At 48.5% G+C, this 24312-nt stretch overlaps 1 protein-coding gene across 1 annotated transcript; it reads left to right on the top strand.

Annotated features, from left to right (window-relative positions):
- Positions 1-3969: 3969 nt before the first annotated feature.
- LOC143834489 (uncharacterized) lies at positions 3970-23015 on the top strand. The gene is given in 13 exon segments (XM_077331316.1): positions 3970-4224; positions 4915-5415; positions 5649-5796; positions 6332-6408; positions 6490-6610; positions 9074-10646; positions 10648-11098; positions 16667-17167; positions 17401-17548; positions 18558-18628; positions 18714-18834; positions 19329-21072; positions 21074-23015. Coding segments are annotated over 13 exon segments (5586 nt in total). The 5' UTR covers positions 3970-4203; the 3' UTR covers positions 21183-23015.
- The last annotated feature ends 1297 nt before the right edge of the window (positions 23016-24312 follow it).

Raw genomic sequence — 24312 nt, 5'->3', positions numbered from 1 at the left:
GGTGTCCATGGAAAAAATGTAGAAGGATTCCCATTGTAAAAGTTTCTTCTGTACATCAATTTTATGATATCTGTGGGTGGTGACGTGTTCAATGCCGAAGAATCGTAATTCATCTGCTGTGTGCTGAAATTTCATGCAGTGGCTGACGATCAGAGCTTCGAGGTTTGAATTTCTTACTTTGGACTGATGCTCTTGAAATCTAATTCTTATGGATCTAGTGCTAATTCCAATATAGTATCTGTCACAAGGGCATACAATACAGTAGATGCAATTTTTTTGTGTAACAACTAATATAACTGTTTAATAGTAAAGCCATAGATAGAATGTGTAAGGTCCTTAATTGGTAGTAAATTAGCACATACCTGGCACGAGCCGCATCTATGATTTCCTCCCGCTAACGATCTTAAAGGAACAATAATTTATATACAATTTATAACCAATTTATATACAATCATCAACAATGGATCTTCATGCCATTGGTCAGTTTTGGTCTAATTTCTATGAAATAATACTTGCATAATTTTATGGTTGGGGGTCACCACAACATGAAGAACTGTATTAAAGGGTTACAGCATTAGGGAGGTTAGAACCACTGGCTTAGAGTGTGGAAAGAGATTCAGTGAGTGGCATTTTGAAAAGCATCAGAGTACACACACAGGGGAGAAACCAAATCCTGTTTGAAAAATTTGAGGGTATAAGATTTCCAGCCTCTCTGCTATTGATAGAAACCCAGTGTGACCAACCAGTATCCTTAATTCAGATACATTTTCTGATTACAAGCGATTCATGGGAGGCATTACACCACCCTAATCTCTCCCCAGCCCGGCCTGCTTTCGGCTTCTTTGACTCTCTTCCTAGAATCCCATGGAATTCTGGCAATATGATTTATTTGGGTTGAAAGGGTAAACTTAATCCCATGATGCCTCCTTTATTTTTATTTGTTTATTTATTTACTAGTATCAAAGCCCATTTTAAAAACGGACCCTGTGGCCCAATGGGTCCTGGAGGCTGGTCCAAGTCATAAAATGGCTGCCCTGGGCCTGGATTCTCAAATGACTTCCTGGGGGTGGAACTGCCTACATTTCCCAGGGGACTTAGGGATGGGACAACAGCACATGCCCCAGTGGGGATGGAGGAAACAGGCTTCACCAGGGGGAGGAGCTCATGGTTATTTAGGCTCCAGCACTCCTGGGAAGGGGCGGTCTCTCCAGGAACTTGCCAAGGGGGAATTTGCAAGATCTCAGTTAGATGTAGAATTCTGCATTACAGCATCGTGATGTAATGGTTAAAGAGCGGTGGACTCTGATCTGGAGAACTGGGTTTGATTTCCCACTCCTCCTCATGCAGTCCTCTGGGTGACTTTGGGTGAGTCGCAGTTTTGTTAGAGCTTCTCCCACAGAGGAGTTCTCCCAGAGCTCTGGTGCCCTGGCTTCCTCACAGGGTGTCTGCATGGGGAGAGGAAGTGGAAGCAATTGAAAGCTGCTCTAAGACTCTTTCAAGTAGTCCCGTGGGTTCTGATTGAATCGTATATTCTATATATCAGGGGTAGTCAAACTGCAGCCCTCCAGATGTCCATGGACTACAATTCCCAGAAGCCCCTGCCAGCAAATGCTGGCAGGGGCTTCTGGGAATTGTAGTTCAATGACATCTGGAGGGCCGCAGTTTGACTCCCCCTGCTATATATTCTAGAGCTTTTGCTCCTCTCAACAACAAACAAGATGAAACCAAGAAGGCTTGCGAAATGTGGGACGACCAGCCATTCGCTCAACCTAGCCTACCTCAAAGGGTTGTTGGGAGGGCAAAATGGAGGCAAGGCTGGCGTGCATCCATGAGCTTCATAGAAGTAGTTGGCTGAAAAGGACTAAATAAATAGTATTGTTAGAATTGTCTAGAAGTCCTACTGCCTGTTGCATAATCCGTTTGACAGGTGTCCCGCCCCATTCATGTCCAATGAGGGGGCAGAGGAGAGGGTAAGGATCTGTGTCATGTCTGTGGGTTTCCCCAGTGCAGGCAGTATGTGTGTGTGTGTTGTGTGTCTGTAAATCACAATGACTCATCACATAGTGTGTTTTTGGGCAGGAAGCATGTTTTGGGTAAGATTCAGGGTGTGAGGTTGCTTTCCCCATCGATGTGTGTTTCCAATTGTAATTAGAGGTAGCTTTAGAAGAGTTGGGGGAATGCCTCCTTGTAAAAATTACCCAATCTCGCTTAGGGGCTGATAGACACCTCTAGCCTCCACTGTAGAGGCAGGAAGACCATACCACAGTTCAAATAATTCCTTAGCACATCACACTTGGCCTGTACTACCAAGGACTCTAGAATCCTACTGACCTGGGGACCTGGGAAATGAATATAGTGGAAGAAGAGCATAAACGGGAAAAGAGGGATGACAGATGCCTGTTCAGATTTACTTCTGCTTTGCTCTGGTACAAACAACCCTCATATGTCTTGGTCTCCAAACCCCTCACTATTCTCATCTCACCTTCTGGATGTTTAGCCAAAAATTCTTTTGGATTAATTTTGATTAATTTTATGCCATTAGTTCTGGTATGACTTTCTCGGGCCACAGAAAACAAGTCTGTTCCATCCTCTATGCCAATGGTCCCCAACCTTTTTATCACTGGGGACTGGTCAACACTTGACAATTTTACTGAGGTCCAGGGGGAGGCTAGTCTTTTGCCGAGGGACATCACCACTGCCGCCTGAGCCCCTGCTCCACTTGCTTTCCCGCCGGCGACCCTGACTTCCCGCTGCCAACAGCAGCTGTGCAGTGCCATGCCAAGGGGGAGTCCCAGCCATGGCGCCTGCCGGAGAGCAAGGTGAGTCGGTGGCAGAGTGACAGGGCAGCCCCCGAGGCAGCAGCTGGGGAGGAGGAAGAGGAGGAGCCGCGGCCCGGTACCAACTGATCCATGGACCAGTACTGGTCTCCGGACCGGGGGTTGGGGACCCAACCCTCTATGTAACAATCCTTCAAGTATTTGAAGATGGCTATCATATTACCTCTTAATCCTCTTCTCTCCAGGCTAAAGAGGCCAATTTCCCATGTTTCCTCAGACATCTTGTTGGTCTCACCATTTTTATTGCCCACCCCTGCATGCACAGATGCTCAGTTTGTCACCGTCTTTCTTCAGTTGTGGTGCCCAAAACTGAACACAGTACTCTTAAGCAAAGCCTCTAGGATGCTAGGATGGTATTGGGTGCTCTAGGATGGTATTGGGTTGCTCACAATCTGGACAGTATAATTGTTTTGATACAGCCCCAAATCCCATTTGCCTTTTTAGCCACCAAGTCACACTGCTGACTCATGTTCAGTGTATGGTCTACAACAACCCTCCCAGATCTTTTCTGCACACACTACACTGAAGCCACATCTAAATGCAGAACTTTACAGTCATCACAACTGAAAAATTGATTTCATTGATTTTAGCCCAGTTTTCAGGCGTGTCAAGATCATGGCTGGATCCTAATTCTGTCTTCTGCTGTGTCTGCTACCCCTCCCCGTTTAGCATCATCTGCACGTTGAAGAAGCGACCCCTCTTTTTTGTTTAATGCCTGTTCCGACTTTTCCCCTGTCCCGGAGGAGGCTGGTCAGCACAAGGCAGATTGCCCAGGGATTTGCGTTACCTGCAGACTATATGAAGTCTGTCAAAAACAACGGAAGCAACACCACAACAGACACAGTGTAAAAAAGCGCAGCCGCTCGTAGTCTCCCTGGAAGGCATTTAAAACATCGTTCAGATCGGACCCTGCGGAGGGAAAGTCCCCCGAGGCGCATCGCGGGCTGGCGGGGCGGATGCCCGACCCTGGGCAGAGCCCCATTGACTCGCGCAGAGCAGGAACCCCTCGGCTGCGTCTGCAGCGCGGAAAGGGTTAAGCCCGCCGAGACGCGGGCTAGAGAGGCCTGGCAAGGCGGGAGGGGGGAGGGCTCCTTTAGGGGTGGGCGAGGGGCTTGCTTCCGGAGGGGAAAGAGGAGCGGAGGGAGTGCAGCTGCCGGGGAAGTCGCGCAGCCCCATCCCGAGAAGAAGGAGGAGGAGGACGGGGGCCTCTCCTCAGGGTTAAGCGCTGGACACCTGCAAGGAGAGGGGGGCGCATTTGGGGGCGCCTCCCACCTCATGAGAAGGAAGGACTCCCTGGAGAAGAGCCTAATGCTGGGATCGATCGAGGGCAAAAGAAGAAGGGGGCGACAGAGAATGAGGTGGCTGGATGGAGTCACTGAAGCAGTCGGTGCGAACTTAAATGCACTCCGGAGAATGGGAGAGGACAGGAAGGCCTGGAGGATCATTGTCCATGGGGTCGCGATGGGTCGGACACGACTTCACACCTAACAACAACAACCCTCCCGAGCAGGGTTTTTTTTTCCCCCTGGGGACCAAAGTTCTGTGAGGTGCAATCCCGGGAGAACTCCAGGCCCCGCCTGCAGGTTGGCAACTGTTTGCACACCACTTTTGCACCCCTGGGTCATCAGAGTTTTTTGGGGAGTGGTGGTTGGGCGATAATCCGTGTCTTTCAGGGGGCGGACTCAAAGGAATGCCAAGAATGGCCCTGGGAAACCATGGGAGAGGCTGGGCATAATGGGAGGCGTGGATGCCAGAGTTGCCCGGGCTCCATTGGTCTGCTACCCCACAGCAGCGGCCCAGAGGGAGCGTTCCTGTACTTCAGGATTCTGGAGCCAAATCTCAGCTTTCCCCAATTCTCCCTAAGAACCCAATAGGAATATCTAAGATGGCTTCATCTGTCATATGGCAAAATGCCATATGTTCTCTGATCCAGAAGAAGCACTTTTATTCTGGTCCTGTAGGGCGGTGCTCACTTGTCTCCTGAGCATAGGAAGGTTGGGGAAGTCCAGGGGTGTCTCTCCAGTCTTTTCCCTTTTCATTTTGACCTGTTGCTGTTTGTTTCTCTCCGTCCCCCCAGGGAGAAGCCTGTCTTCATGGCCGAGTGAATAAAGGCATCCTTACGGAGTCAGAGGTGACCGAAGAGAAGGGGCAGGAGATGGAAGAAGAGGACCAGGGAGGACTTGGGACTAGCAGGGCAGCAAGCAAAAGCCCCCATCCCACTCAGGCTGGGAGTGGTGCTGAACTCTGGGCAGGCCCAGTGCTAGATACCCCTTCCCAGCCCCCTGTAGCCTCAGGGGAACATTGCCAGCGCTTCCGGCAGTTCTGCTACCGGGAGGCCGATGGGCCCCGAGAGGCTTGCAGCCAGCTCCATGGACTCTGCAGCCGCTGGCTGGAGCCAGAGAGGCGCACCAAGAAGCAGATCCTGGACCGGGTGATCCTGGAGTGGTTGCTGGCCTTCCTGCCCCAAGAGATGCAGGGCTGGGTGAGAGAATGTGGGCCGGAGTCCAGTTCCCAGGCGGTGGCCCTGGCCGAAGGTTTCCTCCTGAGCCAGGCAGAGGAGAAGCGGCAGGCAGAGCAGGTGAGGGGGTTGCCTGCAGGTGTGTCCCATTCAAGCCATGATCTCTGGCCCTATCCTAAAGCTTTCCTGCTGGATATTTTTCCAAATGTTAATCATCCCAAGGGGAGATTTTGACAGCCTCCTTCAGTCTCCTCTTCCCCTCAAGAATTACTCATCCTTCCAGAAAACTCTCCTGGTCTGCTGATGTTTGGTCTCTTGCTTGATCTTGCCCCTCTTTCTCGCTGCTCTTTCAGAGGTTGGGACCACCCGTGAAGACAGAACCTACAAGCCCTGAAGGAGCTCCTTCTGAGGAAGGGCGGGGGGTGCAGGCTGTGGAGCGTGCCCAAGATGCCCTCTCTGGTGGGAAGGACTCATCGTGCCTGGAGGACACAGGGGCACACTGTAAGTTCAATCAGCAGAGAGTTCCAGTCAGGGGAAAGATCAAGTATTTCTCCACACAGCACAGCATTAATTTGCAATCCACCAGGGACACTAAGTGTGTGAAGTCTCCAAAAGGAGATTAGACCTATTCAGGCAGGACAATTCTTCCCATGAATGAAGACATATCACAGCTGCCTTCCGTAAGAGGAATCCATGCTTGGGATAGCCCAGACCCTACACAGGCCATAAGATCCAAAAAGAAAAAATCCCTAAGGATGTCAGGGTGGCTCAAAAGAGAAAACTCATCAGAGGTATTCAGGCTGGTGAATGAAGGGAGCCTCCACCTCCTGGGGCAGCAGAGCTCTGAAAACCAGTCTCTGGGGCTGAGGAATAAGGGGGCAATTTGGCTTCTGTACATGTGGGGAGGGGCTATGGAGAGATGCGATGTCATGTTGACTTTGAATTGTTTAAAAAGGTGTTGAGTGCACAATCCTGGGAAGCGGGTGTGTGAAGGAGGGAACAATCAGGTAAACACTGTTCTTCCTCCCTCCCTCAGTAACAGGCAGTGAAGAGATGCTGTTGAACCTTCGTCTTTCCAAAGAGGTGGAAACCGTCACTGTATGTCCAGTCCAGGTAGGAGAGATGAGCGGGGGGCAGCTGGGCTTCTGCAGTCTGTACAAGGTTTCTGAGGAGGGAATCTGCTTTGTCTTCCAGTTCTCCTTGGAGGAGGTGTCCGTCTCTTTCTCCGAAGCAGAGTGGGCCCTGCTGGATCCGGGCCAAAGAGCTCTGTGCAGGGAAGTCATGCTGGAGAACTCTGAGAATGTGGCCTTTCTAGGTAAGGATCTGTCATGAGGGCCAATGGTGTGAATTGCTGCCATTGTGATGAGGTATGAAGCACCATTTTGAGTCCTGTCCTGCTACTTGGGCAGGCCTTCGGTTGACTGGCAGAGCATTTGCTTGGGATGCAGAAGGTCCCTGGTTCAATCCCCAGCACTTCCAGTTAAAGGGATCTGGCAGGACGTAATATCTGGAGGCCGTGACAGGATGGCTCCATCAGGTCCCCTGAAGTTCAGTCCCTCAGAACTGGAGGTCTTCTGGCTGGAGGGCCAGAAGGAGCCCAAAGAGAAAGCATGCTTCGCCTCCCTTGATGGACTGTAGGTTTTCATGCAACATAAAGATACTGGAGTGACTTTCCATGCCTCCCTATTGGCTGTGGCACAAGTTATGGAAGTTGCTCACCAGGCGTTTCACCATCTTTGTCAGGTGAAGCTACAAGTACTAGTTCTGGTCCCAGGAGATCTAGCACAGTGGTCCATGCAATTGATGGCCCAAGGCCTAACTTGGCCTTGTCATGGTGGCTGTCCTAGCATGTAGATGCCAAATAAAAAAGCCACTAAGGTGCAAAACCTTTTAGGGCTTTTTATTTGACTGCTTTGCGTTAGAAAGATATTGATGCTGGTAGGAAGAATGCACAAGCAAATCACCTGGCAGATTACAATGTGTTAAATACCCTCTCTTTGGAGGCTGGGAGAGGTGATGCCCTTACAGACGGCTCACAAGGAGAGTGCACACAGGGAGAGGGAAAGCAGACTGATGATGATCTTATCTGTTCAGTCATGTCCGACCCTCGGCGATTCTATAGGAAAGTTTTCTCCATTCGTCTCTGTGAATGACCGCTTCTTTCAGTTGGTTCATGGTCATCCCAGTATCGGCTTTGATCGTGTCGAGCCAGCGGATCAATTGGCGACCACGTTTCCTTCTTCCAGATTAAGCTTTCACATAATCACCTCTGCATAAAGCTTAAAAAGAAACGGTGATAAGATGCACTCTTGTCTCACTCCTTGGCTGACCTTGAACCAATCAGTGTCTCCATATATTGTTTGTACTGTGGCCTCCTGGTTGGTGTACAATGAACTGACGAGGAGGGTTAAGTGGGACGACACTCCCGATTCATGTAAGGCATCCTATAGCTTCCTGTGATCGACACAGTCAAACGTTTTAGAATAATCAATAAAGCATAGGTAGATGGCCTTTTGAGATTCATGGGTTTTTTCAAGAATCCAGTGCAAATTTGCAATATGGTCTCAAGTGCTGTAAGTAGTCTGCTTTCCTTGTGTGCACGTAGACCTCACTAACTAGCACAGTTTCTATAGATCAGCAAAAGAAACACAGGAATAGCTCACTGTTCTATCTAATAATAATACATGGAAGACCTGGTATTAGATGGCACCATTTGTGGCCCCACAATTATTCCACCTTTAGCCTAAGCTTCTGTACGTAACACTAGTCATCCTGATGGAGGAAGAAAATATCAAGGTTCTCAAGCACAGCATGAGCATAAAGTTGCCACGGTTTCCTTCTGGTCTATACCCATGTTATACTTTCTAACTCTCAAGAGTAGGATGGTCCCAAGGACCCCTTGAAGGGTCCCCCTGGATGGAATTTCCCAGCGCTTACAGAAGGCTCCTAATCCACCTTCCCTCCTGGTTACTTGAATAGAGGCAGTTTCTCAGAATTAACAATTCCCTTTGAGGGGAATTAGGGTGCTTTACCTCACAGATGCATCCCCCTAATACTGGTTCACTTTGTGGCCTTCCATCTTCACCATACTTTGGCCCTTCCAGAAGAATGTTTACTCCTGAATTTATCTCCTTTCCCTTAGAAGTATGATATATCTCTATCTCTCTCTGAGTACTCTCTCTTTGCAAAAGAAGCCAGTATTATACTAGAGAATCTGGTGGAGACAAGGAGAGTACTTCCACCCAAAGGAAGGTTGGAGAGGTTCTCAAGAGAATCCCAAGAGAATATTTCTGTCCCAAATGAGCTGGCTCAGAATGGGTATTCTTAGAAGTATGATCTCTCTCTGTCTCTCTGTCTCCCTCTCTCTTTGTCTCTCTCTCTCTCTGACTACTCTCTCTTTGCAAAACAAGCCAAAAGTATAATAGAGAATCTGGTGGAGACAAGGAACAGCCTTGCACCTGAAGACAAGCTGGAGAGGTTCTCAGGAGAACCCCAAGAGAATATTTCCATCCCAAATGAGCTGGCTGAGAGTGAGTTTCCTTCAGGGTTACGTCCAGGGAACAGGGCAGAAAAACCCTTGGGGGATTTCCGATTCACTTCTGAGCAGTGTTGGGTTTGCTACATTCCTACAGCATGCTGGGTAAAGGGCGAGGGCAGTTCTCTGATGGCCCAAAATCTGAAGGCTCAGAAACTCCTTCTGGGCAAGAGATCAGCTGTGGCTCCTGTGGGGGAGGGGGAGGTATCCTTAAGGCTAAGAGGATCTTTCTGTTTAATCCAGCAGGAGACTATTGCAGGAATGAGGGTGAGAAACTTCATCAGCAACTGCCAGACAGATTTAAAAATGAAGATATGAAAGAAAATGCCAGGAATCGAGGCAGACCTAGGAGAAAGAAAAATAACTCTGTGAAGCAAAGAATACAAAAAGGGGAGAAACATTTTCAGTGTTCCATGTGTGGAAAGAGATTCAGTCAGAGTAGCAACCTTCAGCAGCATCAGAGAACACACACAGGGGAGAGACCTTTTGAATGCTCAGAGTGTGGAAAGAGATTCAGTCAGAGTGGTAGTCTTCGAGAACATGAGAGATCCCATACAGGGGAAAAACCTTTTCAATGCTCAGTGTGTGGCAAGAAATTCTGTTATAGAAGTAGTCTTCAACGACATCAGAAAACCCACACAGGGGAGAAGCCTTTTGAATGCTCAGAGTGTGGAAAGCGATTCAGTGAGAGTGGCACTCTTCAATGGCATCAGAGAACCCACACAGGAGAGAAACCTTTTGAATGCTCACTTTGTGGAAAGAAGTTCAGTCAGAGTGGCCACCTTCAAAAGCATCGGAGAATCCACACAGGAGAGAAACCTTTTGAATGCATAGAGTGTGGGAAGAGATTCAGTGGGAGTGGCATTCTTCAACGGCATCAGAGAACCCACACAGGAGAGAAACCTTTTGAATGTTCACTGTGTGGAAAGAGATTCCGTCAGAGTGGCAGTCTTCAACAGCATCGGAGAATCCACCCAGGGGAGAAGCCCTTTGAATGCCCAGAGTGTGGAAAGAGATTCAGTGAGAGTGGCAATCTTAAACGACATCTGAAAACTCACACAGGGGAGAAGCCTTTTGAATGCTCACTGTGTGGAAAGAGATTTAGTCGGAGTGGCAATCATCAACAACATCAGAAAAATCACACAGGAGAGAAACCTTTTGAATGCTTAGAATGTGGAAAGAGATTTCGTCAGAGTGGCACTCTTCATTGGCATCAGAGATCCCACACAGGGGAGAAACCTTTTGAATGCTCATTGTGTGGAAAACGATTCAGTTGGAGGGGAACACTTCAACAGCATCAAAGAATCCATACAGGGGAGAAGCCTTTTCAATGCTCAATGTGTGGAAAGCGATTCAGTTGGGTTGGCACTCTTCAACAGCATCAGAGAACCCACACAGGAGAGAAACCTTTTGCATGTTCACTGTGTGGAAAGAGATTCAGTGGGAGTGGCACTCTTAAACAGCATCAGAGAACTCACACAGGAGAGAAACCTTTTGAATGCTTAGAATGTGGAAAGAGATTCAGTGAACGAGGCACTCTTCAACGACATCAGAGAACCCACACAGGAGAGAAACCTTTTGGATGCTCCCTGTGTGGAAAGAGATTCAGTGGGAGTGGCACTCTTCAAAACCATCAGAGATCCCACACAGGGGAGAAACCTTTTGAATGCTCACTATGTGGAAAGAGATTCAGTGAGAGTGGCACTCTTCGACGGCATCAGAGAACCCACACAGGAGAGAAACCTTTTCTATGCTCACTGTGTGGAAAGAGATTCAGTCAAAGTGGCAACCTTAAAGAACATCTGAGAACCCACACAAGGTTTTGAATCCTCAGGGTGTGGAAAGAGATTAAGTGGTAGTGTCCGTTTTGAAAGGCATCAAAGAACCCACGCAGCGGAGAAACCTTTTAAATGCGTTGAGTATGGAAAGAGATTCAGTGGCACTCTTCAAAGGCATCAGAGAACCCACACAGAAGAAAAACCTTTTGAATTCTCACCGTATGGAAGGATATTTAGTCAGAGTGGCACTGTTCAACTTCATCAGAGAAGCCACACAGGGGAGAACCTTTTTGAATGCTCAGAGTGCAGAAACAAATTCCGTGAGATTGGCACTCTTCAATGGCATCAAAGTACCCACACAGGGGAGAAACCATTTGAATGCTTAAAATGTGGAAAGAGATTCAATAAGAGTTGCACTGTTCAACAGCATCAGATAACCCACAGACGGAAAATACCTTTAAACTGCTCATGGTGTGGAAAGAGGCAACCTTAAAGGAGCATCAGATAATCCACACAAGATTTTGGAAGGATATTTTGTGTGGGTTCCTTTTGGAAGGAACCCACACAGGAGAAAAACCTATTGAATGCTCACTTTGTTGAAAGAGTTTTAGTGGGAGTGGCAACCTTAAACAGCATAAGAGATCCCATACAAGTGAAACCATTTGTATACTCACTGTGTGGGTAGAGATTCAGTGAGAGTGGCAGTCTTCAAAGCCATCAGAGATCCCACATAGCGGAGAAATCTTCTGAATGCTCACATTGTGGAACAATATTCAGTGAGAGTAGCACTCTTCCACAGCATTAGAGAACCCACACAGGGGAGTGATATTTTCTATGTCCACTGTGTTGAAAGAGATTCAGTCAAAGTGTCAGTCTTATAGTGGAACTCTTGAACAGCATCGGAAAACCCTCATAGGGGAGAAACCTTTTGAATTCTCTGTGTGTAAAAAGAGATTCAGGTGGATAAGCCATCTTCAACGGCATCCGAGAACCCACACAGAAGAGAAACCTTTTGAATGCTTACCCTTTTCCCTGACCCAGAAACTGCAACTTGTATAAAATGCAGCTGCACAGGTCCTCTCTAGGTCATCTTAGAGGTCCCATGCCCAGCCGTTGCTGAGGCAGCTGCATTGACTGCCAGTTTCCTTCCGGATCATGTTCAAGGTATTGGTTTTGACCTTTAAGGCTATATGCAGCCTGGGTCCTATCTACTGTCAGGACTGCTTATCTCCTTATGCTCCCTGCATGGCTCTTCGCTCTGTTGGTATGAATTTGGTGGTGGTCCTGGGCCCTTGAGACGCATGCCTGGCCTTGACTGGGGCCAGGGCCTTTTCTGTCCTGTCCCCCATCTGGTCGAATGAGCTCCCCCTCAAGCTTAGGGCCCTTCCAGAGCTCCTTGGTTTCCACAGGACCTGCAAGACGGAGCTCTTCCGCCAGGCTTTTGGTTGAGGCTGGGCAGCATATTGAGTCAATAAAATTGGGTCCTTCCCCATCCTTTGTGTCATCTGGACCCCCCTGTGCAGCCAGTCATCGCCCCCCCCCCTCTGACTTACATCTGCTAGAATAGGCAAGTTGAAGAGTTGGGCCTAAGAGAATAGTTGTTGCCAGAATGACTCCAGTCTCTCTGCTGTTGGCATAAACAGTGTTACCAGGCTACATCCTTAATTCAGAAAAATTCTTAGATTACAAGCAGTTCTCAGGAGGCATTACCCCACAACTAATCTCTTCCCAGCCAAGCCTGCTTTGAGTTTTTTTGGCTGTCCCTGCCTAGAATCCCAAGGAATTCTGGCAATACGATTTATTTGGGTTGAAAGGGTAAGGTTAATCCCATAATGCCTCCAGTTTCCCCCTCCGAGGCCAGCGATGCCTGTCTCAACCTCTACATCCTTTGACAGTGAATTCCACATTTTCACCACCTACGGAGTAAAAAAATATCACTTTTTGCCAGTCCCTTAGATTAGAAGACAGCGTGGAGTGACTGTTGACCGGGACTCAATGTTTCCCTTGACCTCTGGACTAAATGAACTTGTCACTTCTTCAGTCTACATGCAGTCCAGCTATTTTGCAGTTAGAGCTCTGCTTTTGTGGGACTACTGAAAGCAGACTGAGTAGAATATTTTAATACGTTTTGCTAGCAGATAGCTTGACCAAAGTTTTCCAAATCTCTGTGTGAGAGAGTCACGTCCACTGATGTGTCAATCCCACAGAACAAAAGGGTCTTGGCAGCATTCAAGGGGCCCGCTGCTGTCTGTTGCTAATGATATGCTGAGTTCCAATAATCCAGAATAGATCAGGTAAGAAGCTTCCGGATGAAGCAGGAAAAATAGTTTATTTTGCACAAAAGAGGGAGATCAAACAGCACTGCAGTTAACAGTGAAACCAGTGATATCCGCCCTCCCAGGGCCAGAGAAGAAATTTTAATACTTGGCATTCCCATACATTTACAGTGACCACCTTTGACTGGTAAACGCACAGATTCTGAATATCTAGGATGGTATTGGGTTGGTCAGGTACTAGAGCCGTTGTCTGGATGCTGCTCTGATAGGTCAATAGATGTGTCACTCTGGTGTCAGGGGTGGGCATCAGAGCATCATTCCCAAACCGTTCTCATGGGAATTGTTCTTGGATGGGCACATCCTTTACCTCCTGTTGGTATCAATTGCAATCTAAAGGAACAGTGATTAATCTCTCCCTAGATATTAATCGGCTTCTTTGTATTGTTTGTTTGTTGGATTTATAAGACCGCCTCTCCTGGCATTATATAATAAAGGCATCTTAAAAGTCATCAGTTAAAAGCATGACTTCATGCTTGTCCACAATGAGGCCTCCTGACCTTCTGGGTGACCTCTGGTAGCATTGACGGACATATCAATCTTAATCCCATGCTTGCTAGCTCAGCATAAGGTTTAAGACACCCCAGCCTCCATACGTAAAATATTTAGTATTTTGCAGGAAATGCAGCTATTGGAACATTGACCTAGTGGAGCTTGATGCCCACACTGGCTTAATCAGTAGCCTAAATCCCATTCCGGTAAGAGAGAAGTAAAGGCCAGTTCCCAGTTTTGACCACGTGGGACACAGAGATTGTAAAGTTATATGCTAAGGACCATATGCCGTGGGCATAATGAGACTAATGAACCGTATTACACAGACCCCTAAACAATTGGAATATGATAGTGTACATGTAATATATGATATTGTAGGGGGACGAGAAAGTTTAGTAGTCTCTCTGCCCTACTGGGAGGAGAAGAAACAAGATGTAGGGATTGCGTATTGCTAATAGGGGGATAAAAGATGGACAGGACTGCCCTGTCCTTTGATTCAGTTGTTCTCCCGGTGGGGAAGCAGGCTCCTTTTATTTGCAAATAAAATGACCTTTCTTCTTTTACTCAAGTCTCTTGTCTGATGTGTTCCGGCCTTGAAGAGAGGCTTAGAGCAGGGGTAGTCAAACTGCGGCTGTCCAGATGTCCATGGACTACAATTCCCATGAGCCCCTGCCAGCATTTGCTGGCAGGGGCTCAAGGGAATTGTGGTCCATGGACATCTGGAGGGCCGTAGTTTGACTACCCTTGACCTACAGAATATCCTAAGTCTGTCGAAAACAATTTAAGTAGCACACAGCATAGACCGCAGCCGCTCATATTCTCCCCGCAATGCATGTAAATACGGTGCTGGAAGACTCCTTGCGGCAAGGGCCCCTAATCCCACCGCGGGGGAGGGGGCGAGGTCCCTCCTGCTCCCCCCGCTGCAGTTCTGCAGCCCCCTTTAACGGGGATGCCCCGACCCCGGCCACAGCCCACTGACCCACCCTGGGTAGAAGCCCTCGGCTACCTCCGCAGCAAGGAAAGGGTTAAGCCCGCCGAGACCCCGGCTAGAGAGGCCCGGCTAGATGCTCCTTTGGGGGTAGGCGGAGGGGCTTGCTTCCGGAGCGGAAAGACAAGTGGAGGGAATCCGGATTTGCAGTCGCCGGGGTCGTCGCGCAGCCCATCCCAAGAAGGAAGGGGGGGCATCCCTGGGTGTAAGCGCTGGGCTCCTCTAAGGGAGAAAAGCCCGGGGGGGGGCGGCCACCGTGGTCTCCCTCCCTCCCTCCCGGACGGCTTCTCTTCCCAGGGCACAGAGGCTTTGTCGGGCGCAATCCCTGGGGAACTCCAGGCCCCGCCTGCAGATTGGCAACCCTTTGGGCACCACTTTTGCACCGCTGGGAAATGGGGGGCGGGCGGGCGATAATCGGTGTCCTCCAGGGGATGGAGCAAAAGGAATGCGAGGAATGCCCACTGGAAACATTCCTGCCTGCCATTATTCCCAATGGGTCCTCCAGCATCTCCCGTGGTTTCTAATGGGCATTCTTCTTGTTCCTTTTAGTCCATCCCTCTTTCAGTACAAGGGAGGTAAAATGAACAAAGCGGATCTTCTTTTGCTGCAGAGGTAATCTCCACATGTACAGGCCTGAGGCAGCACCTGGAAATCTACTGGGACCACGAATCTCCAGACGGCCAAGATAACTTCCCCGGGAGGAAATGGCTCCTTTGGGGGCAGGGGAATCCATGGCATGAGACCCTGCTGAGGTCGCTCTCTTCCTCAATCCTGTCCAGGCTCCACTCCCCAAATCTCCAGGAATTCCCCGAACCTGGAGCTGGCAACCCTACACAGAAACAGAAAAAAGCTGGAGTTTTTCTCACTGAGATGAGTAAGGAGGGGCTGGGGGGAGGAAGGGAACTTCTGCCTGCGTTGGAATCAAGGAACCAGAAAGGTTAATGGAATCTAGCATGTGAGCAGGTGTTACAAGTATTGTACAGTGAGCAATTAGAAATATTATACTACATGAAAATGCTTTATTGTTAAAGGAGGGTAAAATGAGATACACCCTTGTCTCACTCCTTGGCTGACCTTGAGTCAATCCGTGTCTCCTGGTTGGCGCACAATGGACTGACAAGGTGTTTTAGTGGGACGCCACTCCCAATTCATGTAAGGCATCCTATAGCTTCTACTGATCAGCACAGTTAAATGCTTTAGAATCATCAATAAAGCGCAGGTAGATGGCATTTGACATTCATGGTTTTTTTCAAGAATCCAGTGCAAATTAGCAATGTGGTCCCGAATGCCGCAGCCATGTTGAAAAAAGTAAAGTGTATAAAACTCAGAAACTGCATAGTGCGTATGAGATGCGTATAAAATGTTCTTTCCCTTTTCCATCCAGCTATTTCAACTGAGTCCTTTCCACTATTTGGGAGACTGTAACATATGCTTTGAGTCTATACATTTTGGGGTTTAGGTATTTTTATCTGTATCTGAAACACATCTAGGCCAGTGGGGTCCTTGTTTGTTAATTGTTGAATGGCTTTTACAAGGATTCCATGCTGATTGGCTGGCCTGAGTGGCACCATGCAACGGGTATCAAGCATTTCGGCTGGTCTCCTCTCCCCTGCAGCCCATGGATATGCTTAGTAGTTGTCTAAAGCAGTACAAGAACTGGGTTTAGGCTTGTTCCCAAAAGAGGCCGGACTCTGGAAAACGGTCCTTCCTTCCGTTAGGGAGGGTTTGAATATGGGGCCCCGAGGACTGAGGCTTCTCTAGAGGAAAGACTTATTCTGTCCACCCTGCTTCTTCCAAGGGATCCTTTTGGCCAGGGCTGGTTCCCCTTGGGAGGAGGAAGTCCTGCAGCCTTCTGGTGTCTCGCCAGTGTTTGCTTTAATTGTAGGCTTTAATGTACGCCCAGAACTGAGCATGGGTGGAAGCCAGAAGAATTCCCACTGAGCAGGAGGTCTGCAACCCACAACAGCTGTCCAAAAGGATTGTTCTTCAGGATTCTGGAGCCAAATGCCAAATTTCCCTAACTTTCCCTAAGAACCCAATAGGAACATCTAAGATCGCTTTATGTGTCATATGGCAAAATGCCATATGTTCTCTGATCCGGAAGAAGCACCTTTGTTCTCATCCCCCAGGGCGGTGCTCACTTGTCTCCTGAGCATGGAAAGGTTGGTGAAGTCCAGGGGTGTCTCTCCAGTCTTTTCCCTTTCCCTTTTGACCTGTTGCTGTCTGCCTCGCTCTGTTCTCCCAGGGAGAAGCCTTTTTTCATGACCGAGTGGATGAAGGCATCATTACGGAGTGAGAGATGACCCAAGAGAAGGGGCAGGAGATGGGAGAAGAGGACCAAGGAGGACCTGGGACTGGCAGGGCAGCAAGCAAAAGCCCCCATCCCACCCAGGCTGGGGGTGGTGCTGAATTCTGGGCAGGCCCAGTGCCAGAGACCCCTTCTCAGCCCCCTGCAGCCTCAGGGGAACATTGCCAGCGCTTCCGGCAGTTCTGCTACCTGGAGGCCGATGGGCCCCGAGAGGTTTGCAGCCAGCTCCATGGACTCTGCAGCCGCTGGCTGGAGCCGGAGAGGCGCACCAAGAAGCAGATCCTGGACCGGGTGATCCTGGAGTGGTTCTTGGCCCTCCTGCCCCAGGAGATGCAGGATTGGGTGAGAGAATGCGGGCCGGAGTCCAGTTCCCAGGCGGTGGCCCTGGCCGAAGGTTTCCTCCTGAGCCAGGCAGAGGAGAAGAGGCAGGCGGAGCAGGTGAGGGGGTTGCCTGCAGGTGTGTCCCATTCAATCCACGATCTCTGGCCCTATCCTAAAGCTTCCCTCATAGACATTTGTCCAAATGTTAATCATCCCAGGGGGAGATTTTGACAGCCTCCTTCAGACCCCTTGTCCCCTCGAGAATTTCTCATCCCTCCAGAAAACTCCCCTGGTCAGTTGATGTTTGGTCTCTTGCTTGGTCTTACCCCTCTTTCTCGCTGCTCTTTCAGAGGTTGGGACCACCCGTGAAGACAGAACCTACAGGCCCTGAAGGAGCTCCTTGTGAGGAAGGGCGGGGGGTGCAGGCGGTGGAGCGTGCCCAAGATGCCCTCTCTGGTGGGAAGGACTCATCGTGCCTGGAGGCCACAGGGGCTCACTGTGAGTTTGATGGGCAGAGAGTGCCAGTCAGGAGAGAAATCAAGTACTTAGCACAGAGTTAATTTGCAATGCATGTCCACTTACTGTGATGCCTCCATTCAAAGGAAATTCCTTCCATTAATGAAGATACTCATATCACAGCTACGTTCTGTGAAAGGAATCCCTGGTTGGGGTAGCCTGACCCTACGCAGGTCATAAGAACTGAGAAAAAATCCTTAAGAGCAGTGGTCCCCAACCCCCGGTCCGGGGACCGGTTCCTGGTCCATGGATTAGTTGGTACCGGGCCACGGCTCCTCCTCGTCCTCCTCCCTGACTGCTGTCTCGGGGGCTGCCCAGCTCACCTTTGGTGCTCTCCGGTGGCTGCCATGGCTGGGGCTCCCCCTCGGCATGGCACTGCGCGGCTGCTGCTGGCAGCGCCCTCCAGTGGGCGGCGGGAAATCAAGGGTACCGGTGGGAAAGCAAGTGGAGCAGGGGCTCAGGCAGCGGCGATGTCTGTCAGCAAAAGATTACACTCCCCCCCCCCCCCCCGGTCCTCAGTAAAATTGTCAAGCGTTGACTGGTCCTCAGTGATAAAAAGGTTGGACACCACTGCTTAAAAGGACGTCAGGGTGACTCACAAGAGAAAACGTGGAGAAACCTCCCCAGAGGTATTCCGGCTGGTGAATAAAGTGCCTCCTTGAGCAGCAGAGCTCTGCAAACCGTTCTCTGAGGCCGGAGAAAAAGGCCAAGATTTGGCTTCCATAAGTGGGCCTAGAAGTGAGCTTGGAAGGCATCTTGAGGGCCTCTACAGGAGATAGGTTGCGGGAGTGGGGAGGGCAACTGGTGGCTTGGTAATGCCAGGAATTTTGGTGAGGGGCCTTGGGGAGATGTGATGTCATCTTGATTTTGAACTGTTTAAAAATGTGTTAACAGGGCTCGGTTATACAGTCCTGGGAAAGAGGTGTGTTAAGGAGGGAACAATCAGGCAAACACTTTTCCTCCCCCCCTCCCTCCCTTTTTTTTCTAACAGGCAGTGAAAAGATTTGGTTGAACCTTCGTCTTTCCAAAGGGGCAGAAACAGCTGTCATACCTCCAGTCCAGGTAGGAGAGATGAGCGGGGACAGCCGGGCTTCTGCTTTTGCAGTCTCTGCAAGGTTTCTGAGAGGGAACCTGCTTTGTCTTCCAGTTCTCCTTGGAGGAGGTGTCCGTTTCTTTCTCCGCGGCAGAGTGGGCCCTGCTGGATCCGGGCCAAAGAGCTCTGTGCAGGGAAGTCATGCTGGAGAACTCTGAGAATGTGGCCTTTCTGGGTAAGGATCTGTCATGGGTGCTGAAGGTGCGAATTTCTGCCCTTGTGATGAGGCATGAACAAATTGCTGGGGTTAGTGAGGGCGACCACCTGCCCCCTTGATCCCTGTCCATCCTGGTTGTTCAGAACGAGGGACCTGTGGATAGGAGGCCCCCTGGAAGAAATTGTCATTCTATCCTGGTCTACTGTGGAGTTCCCAGACTTGCTAAAGAAAGTAGTGAAAAAAAACATTGCGGTTCCTGCGGGATCTGGCCAGCTATCGCCCAGTGTTGCATTTGGCCTTCCTGGGCAAGATGGTCGAGAGGGCCATGTGAGATCAGCTTCTGAGCAATGTTGGGTTTGCTACAGCCTGATGGGTAAGAGGGGAGGACAGTTTTCTGATGGTCTGAAATATGGAGGCTCAGAAACTCCTTCAGGGAAAGAGGTCAGCTGTAGCTCTTGTGCTCCAGGAGGAAGGTATCCTTAAGGCTAAGAGAATCTCTCTGATTAATCCAGCAGGAGACTATCGGAGGAATGAGGAGGGTGAGGAACTTCATCAGCAAGTGCCGGACAGATTTAAAAATGATATGAAAAAAAACACCAGAAATCAAGGCAGATCTAGGAGAAAGAAAGGTGGCTTTGGGCACCAAAAAATACACAGTGGGGAGAAACCTTTTCAGTGCTCCATGTGTGGAAAGAGGTTCAGTCAGAGTGGCGATCTTAAACAGCATCAGAGAACACACACAGGAGAGAGACGATTTGAATGCTCAGAGTGTGGAAAGAAATTCTGTTACAGTAACAGTCTTCTACAGCATCAGCGATCCCACAGAGGGGAGAAACCATTTGAATGCTCAGAGTGTGGAAAGAGATTCATTCAGAGTGGCAGTCTTCAAGATCATCAGAGAACCCACACAGGGGAGAAACCTTTTGAATGCTCACTTTGTAGAAAAAAATTCAGTAAAAGTGGTAACCTTAAACAGCATCAGAGAACCCACACAGGGGAGAAACCTTTTGAATGCTTAGAGTGTGGAAAGAGATTCAGTGGAAGTGGCACTCTTCAACGGCATCAGAAAACCCACACAGGGGAGAAGCCTTTTGAATGCTCAGCATGTGGAAAGAGATTCAGTGAGAGTGGTGCTCTTCAACGGCATCACAGAACCCATACAGGAGAGAAATCTTTTGAATGCTCACTATGTGGAAAGAGATTCAGTGAGAGTGGAACTCTTAAACGGCATCAGGGGACACATGCAGGGGAGAAACCTTTTGAATGTTCAGTGTGCGGAAAGAGATTGAGTCAGAGTGGCAATCTTCAACAGCATCAGAGAATCCACACAGGGGAGAAGCCTTTTGAATGCTCACTTTGTGGAAGGAGATTCAGTCAGAGTGGCCATCTTCAAAAACATGTGAAAACCCACACAGGGGAGAAGCCTTTTGAGTGCTCAGAGTGTGGGAAGAGATTTAGTCAGACTGGCACTCTTCAACAACATCTGAAAACCCACACAGGGGAGAAGCCTTTTGAATGTTCAGAGTGTGGAAAGAGATTCAGTGAGAGTGGAAATCTTCAACGGCATCAGATAACCCACACAGGAGAGAAACCTTTTGGCTGCTCACTGTGTGGAAAGAGATTCAGTTGGAGTCGGCATCTTCAGAAACATCAGAGAATCCACACAGGGGAGAAGCCATTTGAATGCTCAGTCTGTGGAAAGAGATTCACTGGGAGTGACACACTTCAACGGCATCAGAGAACCCACACAGGAGAGAAACCTTTTCAGTGCTCAGAGTGTGGAAAGAGATTCAATGGGAGTGGCACTCTTAAACAGCATCAGAAAATACACACAGGAGAGAAACCTTTTGAATGCCCAGAGTGTGGAAAGAGATTAAGTCAAAATAGCACTCTTCAACAACATCTGAAAACCCATACAGGGGAGAAGCCTTTTGAATGCTCAGAGTGTGGAAAGAGATTCAGTGAGAGTGGCACTCTTAAACGGCATCAGAGAACACACACAGGAGAAAAACCCTTTGAATGCTCACTCTGTGGAAAGAGATTGAGTGGGAGTGGCACTCTTAAACGGCATCTGAGAACCCACACAGGGGAGAAACCTTTTGAGTGCTCAGAGTGTGGAAAGAGATTCAGTGGGAGTGGCACTCTTAAGCAGCATCAGAGAACCCATACAGGAGAGAAACCTTTTGAATGTTCACTGTGTGGAAAGAGATTCAATCAAAGTGGCAACCTTAAACAGCATCTGAGAACCCACACAGGTTTTTGAATGCTCAGAATGTAGAAAGAGATTCAGTGGGAGTGGCACTCTTGAATGGTGTCAGAGAATTTACGAAGGGGAGAAACCTTTTGAATGCTCAGAGTATGGATAGAAATATAGGTTGAGCAACATCAGAAAACCCATGCACCAATCACTGCTGGTGGATGTCTGCCAGTCTGAGTCTTTCTAACATGTACAAAAGTGGCAAAAGAAATTCCTTTCTCCAATCCTGCAAGAAAACATAAGATTTGAGGGCTCAGCCTTCCTGCTATTGGCATAAACACAGTGTGACCAACTAGTATCCTTAATTCAGATACAGTATCCTTAATTCAGATGACAAGCAGTTTGTGCTTGTGGAGGCATTACATCACCCTAATCTCTCCCCAGCCCATCCTGCTTTGAGCTTTTTTGACTCTCTACCTAGAATCCTAAGGAATTCTGGCAATACTATTTATTTGGGTTGAAAGGGTAAACTTAATCCCATAATGCCTCCTTTAAAGGAAGAAGAAGTTTTCCCATCCAAGGCCCACTATGTCTGTCTCCATCACCAGATCTTGTTCAACTCTGGCCCTGTTTGTTGTGTTGAATATGTTTTGCTGCCTTGTTCTCTGACTTTGTCGGCTGGACTACCTGCTGCTGCTGCCACCGTCCTGAACCAGTGCCTGAGAGCTGTGATTGAGAAGCAGCTGAAATGGAAGACGGCTTTTGTCAAATCCCACAGGGTTCTGAAGGCCTCTGCTAGGCCAGTTATTCTGATTGCCCTTCTTCTGAAGTCCTCTGCAGATTACATTCCCCAGGCGGTAGCTGTAAGAGTCAGCACGGTGTAATGCTTAAGAGCGACAGACTCTAATTTGGCGAACCACGTTTCATTCCCCACCCCTTCCCCACCAGCTGGGTGACCTTGGGCCAGTCACAGTTCTTATAGAGCTGTTCTCACAGAGCAGGTCTCTCAAAGCCCCACCTCCCTCACAGCGTGCCCTTTATGTGCGGAGAGGAAGTGAAAGGCCTTTGCAAGCCGTTTTGGGACTTGTTAGGGGAGTGAAATTTGTGATGGAAAATAACAGGTTTTTTGTTTCAGAGGTCACCTTCTGGCTCCTTTAGTCTTTCCTCATAGAATGCCTGGAAGACATTTGCACTCCATACCCCAAACCTTTAATAATAACTTCTTGGATGCTTTAGGATGCTTTGGGCTGATCCTGCGTTGAGCAGGGGGTTGGACTAGATGGCCCATATGGCCCCTTCCAACTCTATGATTCTATGAAATTAAGTTATGCAATACAAGTTTAGCCAGGTTTGCCCTAGTCCAATAATGTTTCCTCTTCCGTTCCATTTAAGAGGCTTCCATGGATTAAAAAAAAAAACACTTTTTGACTTCTTGACGTTCAGAGCCAGTCTAGGAATTGAAGCTGTAAATGTTTTTGGCCAGTTTGTGAATAGGACAGCACTATGGCATCATCTGCATATAAAAGCAGTGGGATATGAAGGTAACCAAGTTTTGGGCTATGCCCAGGTTTGGGGAATAGGCAAGGTCATTCATAAAAAGGTTAAATAGACAGGAGCCAATATGGACCCTTGTTTTCTCCCTCTATTGTTATATCTGAAGGAAGACTCCCAAGGGGGCTGCAGACCTTTCCAAACTAGTTTTTACAGTGGCTGATTGAGGACTAAACAGGCTGCCCTACTTCCATCAGCCTCTGATTGGATGTAGTGGGGGGGGGAGATTCTCAGCATTGTCGCAGAATATAGGGGAGATTTCATTTCTTCCATTACCCCCCCCAGGCATTTGTTTACAAGATCACTCTTTGTGCTGAAGGCTTCTGAAGGGTGTTTCTGCTTCCTTGTGTAGCAGCCAAAGCATGAAAGGGTTTTGCTTCATGGCAAATTTCAAATCCATTTTTCTGTGTGTAAAGCTTCTACCGTGAATAAAAGTTTGTTCGTCTTAAAAGCTGCTACTGGATGCAGTTTCCTTGACCTAGCTTGCTTTTTGGTGGTGTATGCTGTAACTTCTGATATGAGAGCTGACCTTTTTTTATTATTTATTTATTATATTTATATACCACCCTCCCCTCGGGGCGGTTTACCTTGAACTGTTGAAAAAAACAGCAGGAATAGCATGACAAATTGAACAATAGCAATAGTCATAACAGTAGAACAATATAATCATGGAACAAAACATGGTGAGAACATCCATTTAAGAACATACTGATGGCAATCCCAGAATTGCAGCGGGAGAAGCAGGGGGGACCTCCCGTGTCGATGCTCTATAAGACTATAGTAGAGAATCTGGTGGAGACAAGGAGCAGACTTGCACCCAAAGACAGGTCGGAGAAGTTCTCAAGACAGTCCCAAGAGAATATTTCCATCCTAAATGAGCTGGCTGAGAGTGAGTTTTCTTCAGGGCTATGTCCAGGGAACAGGTCAGAAAAACCCATGGGGGATTTCCGATTCACTTCTGAGCAGTGTTGGGTTTGCTACACTCCTACAGCATGCTGGGTAAAGGGCGAGGGCAGTTCTCTGATGGCCCAAAATCTGAAGACTCAGATACTCCTTCTGGGCAAGAGGTCAGCTGTGCGCTTGGCCTCGACCAGGGCCAGGGTCTTTTCGGTTTTGCGAATGCTGGCAGGGGGCTCCTGGGAATTGTAGTCCATGGACATCTGGAGGGCCGCAGTTTGACTACCCCTGTCGTAGAGCGTAACCCAGAAATCCAAACCTTTCCCGACGACACTAGTGACATAGCCAGTCATTTACTTGCATGATTTTTCTCTCCCCTCCTAAACCACAGCCACTTACAGGAAGGACTGATGAAAACATAACCTGCGTTCCCAGGTCCTTTACCTTCCCCCCCAGATCCACAAAGTCTTTCTTAATATGTTCCATATTCTGCTGGGCAGTATTATAATTGTTTATAATTTTGAGGTGACAGGATGCAAAAAACTTGAGTATTTGTACTTTGCAACCATGTTTTTCTTCCATGGCATGCCCACGAGGGTGTGGATCTGTGTTTTTGTGACCATGGATGGCGGAGATGATCTTATGAGTTTGGGTTGATCTACTGCAAAAATAATAAGGATCCATGTATTTCAACCACATTTTTGCTCCATTGTGGCGCCACAACACGGTGGATGCATGCATTTTTGTTGTGGTGCCTATAGTCTAAGATGCGTTCTACAGAATGAAGGTGGTTTCATTTTGTTTCAATATAAAACTTATGAATTCATTAGGATCCATTTGAAATCATCTAG

This window comes from Paroedura picta, chromosome 3 (genome assembly GCF_049243985.1).
Source record: "Paroedura picta isolate Pp20150507F chromosome 3, Ppicta_v3.0, whole genome shotgun sequence".
NCBI lineage: Eukaryota > Metazoa > Chordata > Lepidosauria > Squamata > Gekkonidae > Paroedura > Paroedura picta.
This window is presented reverse-complemented; position numbering and strand designations above follow the sequence as displayed.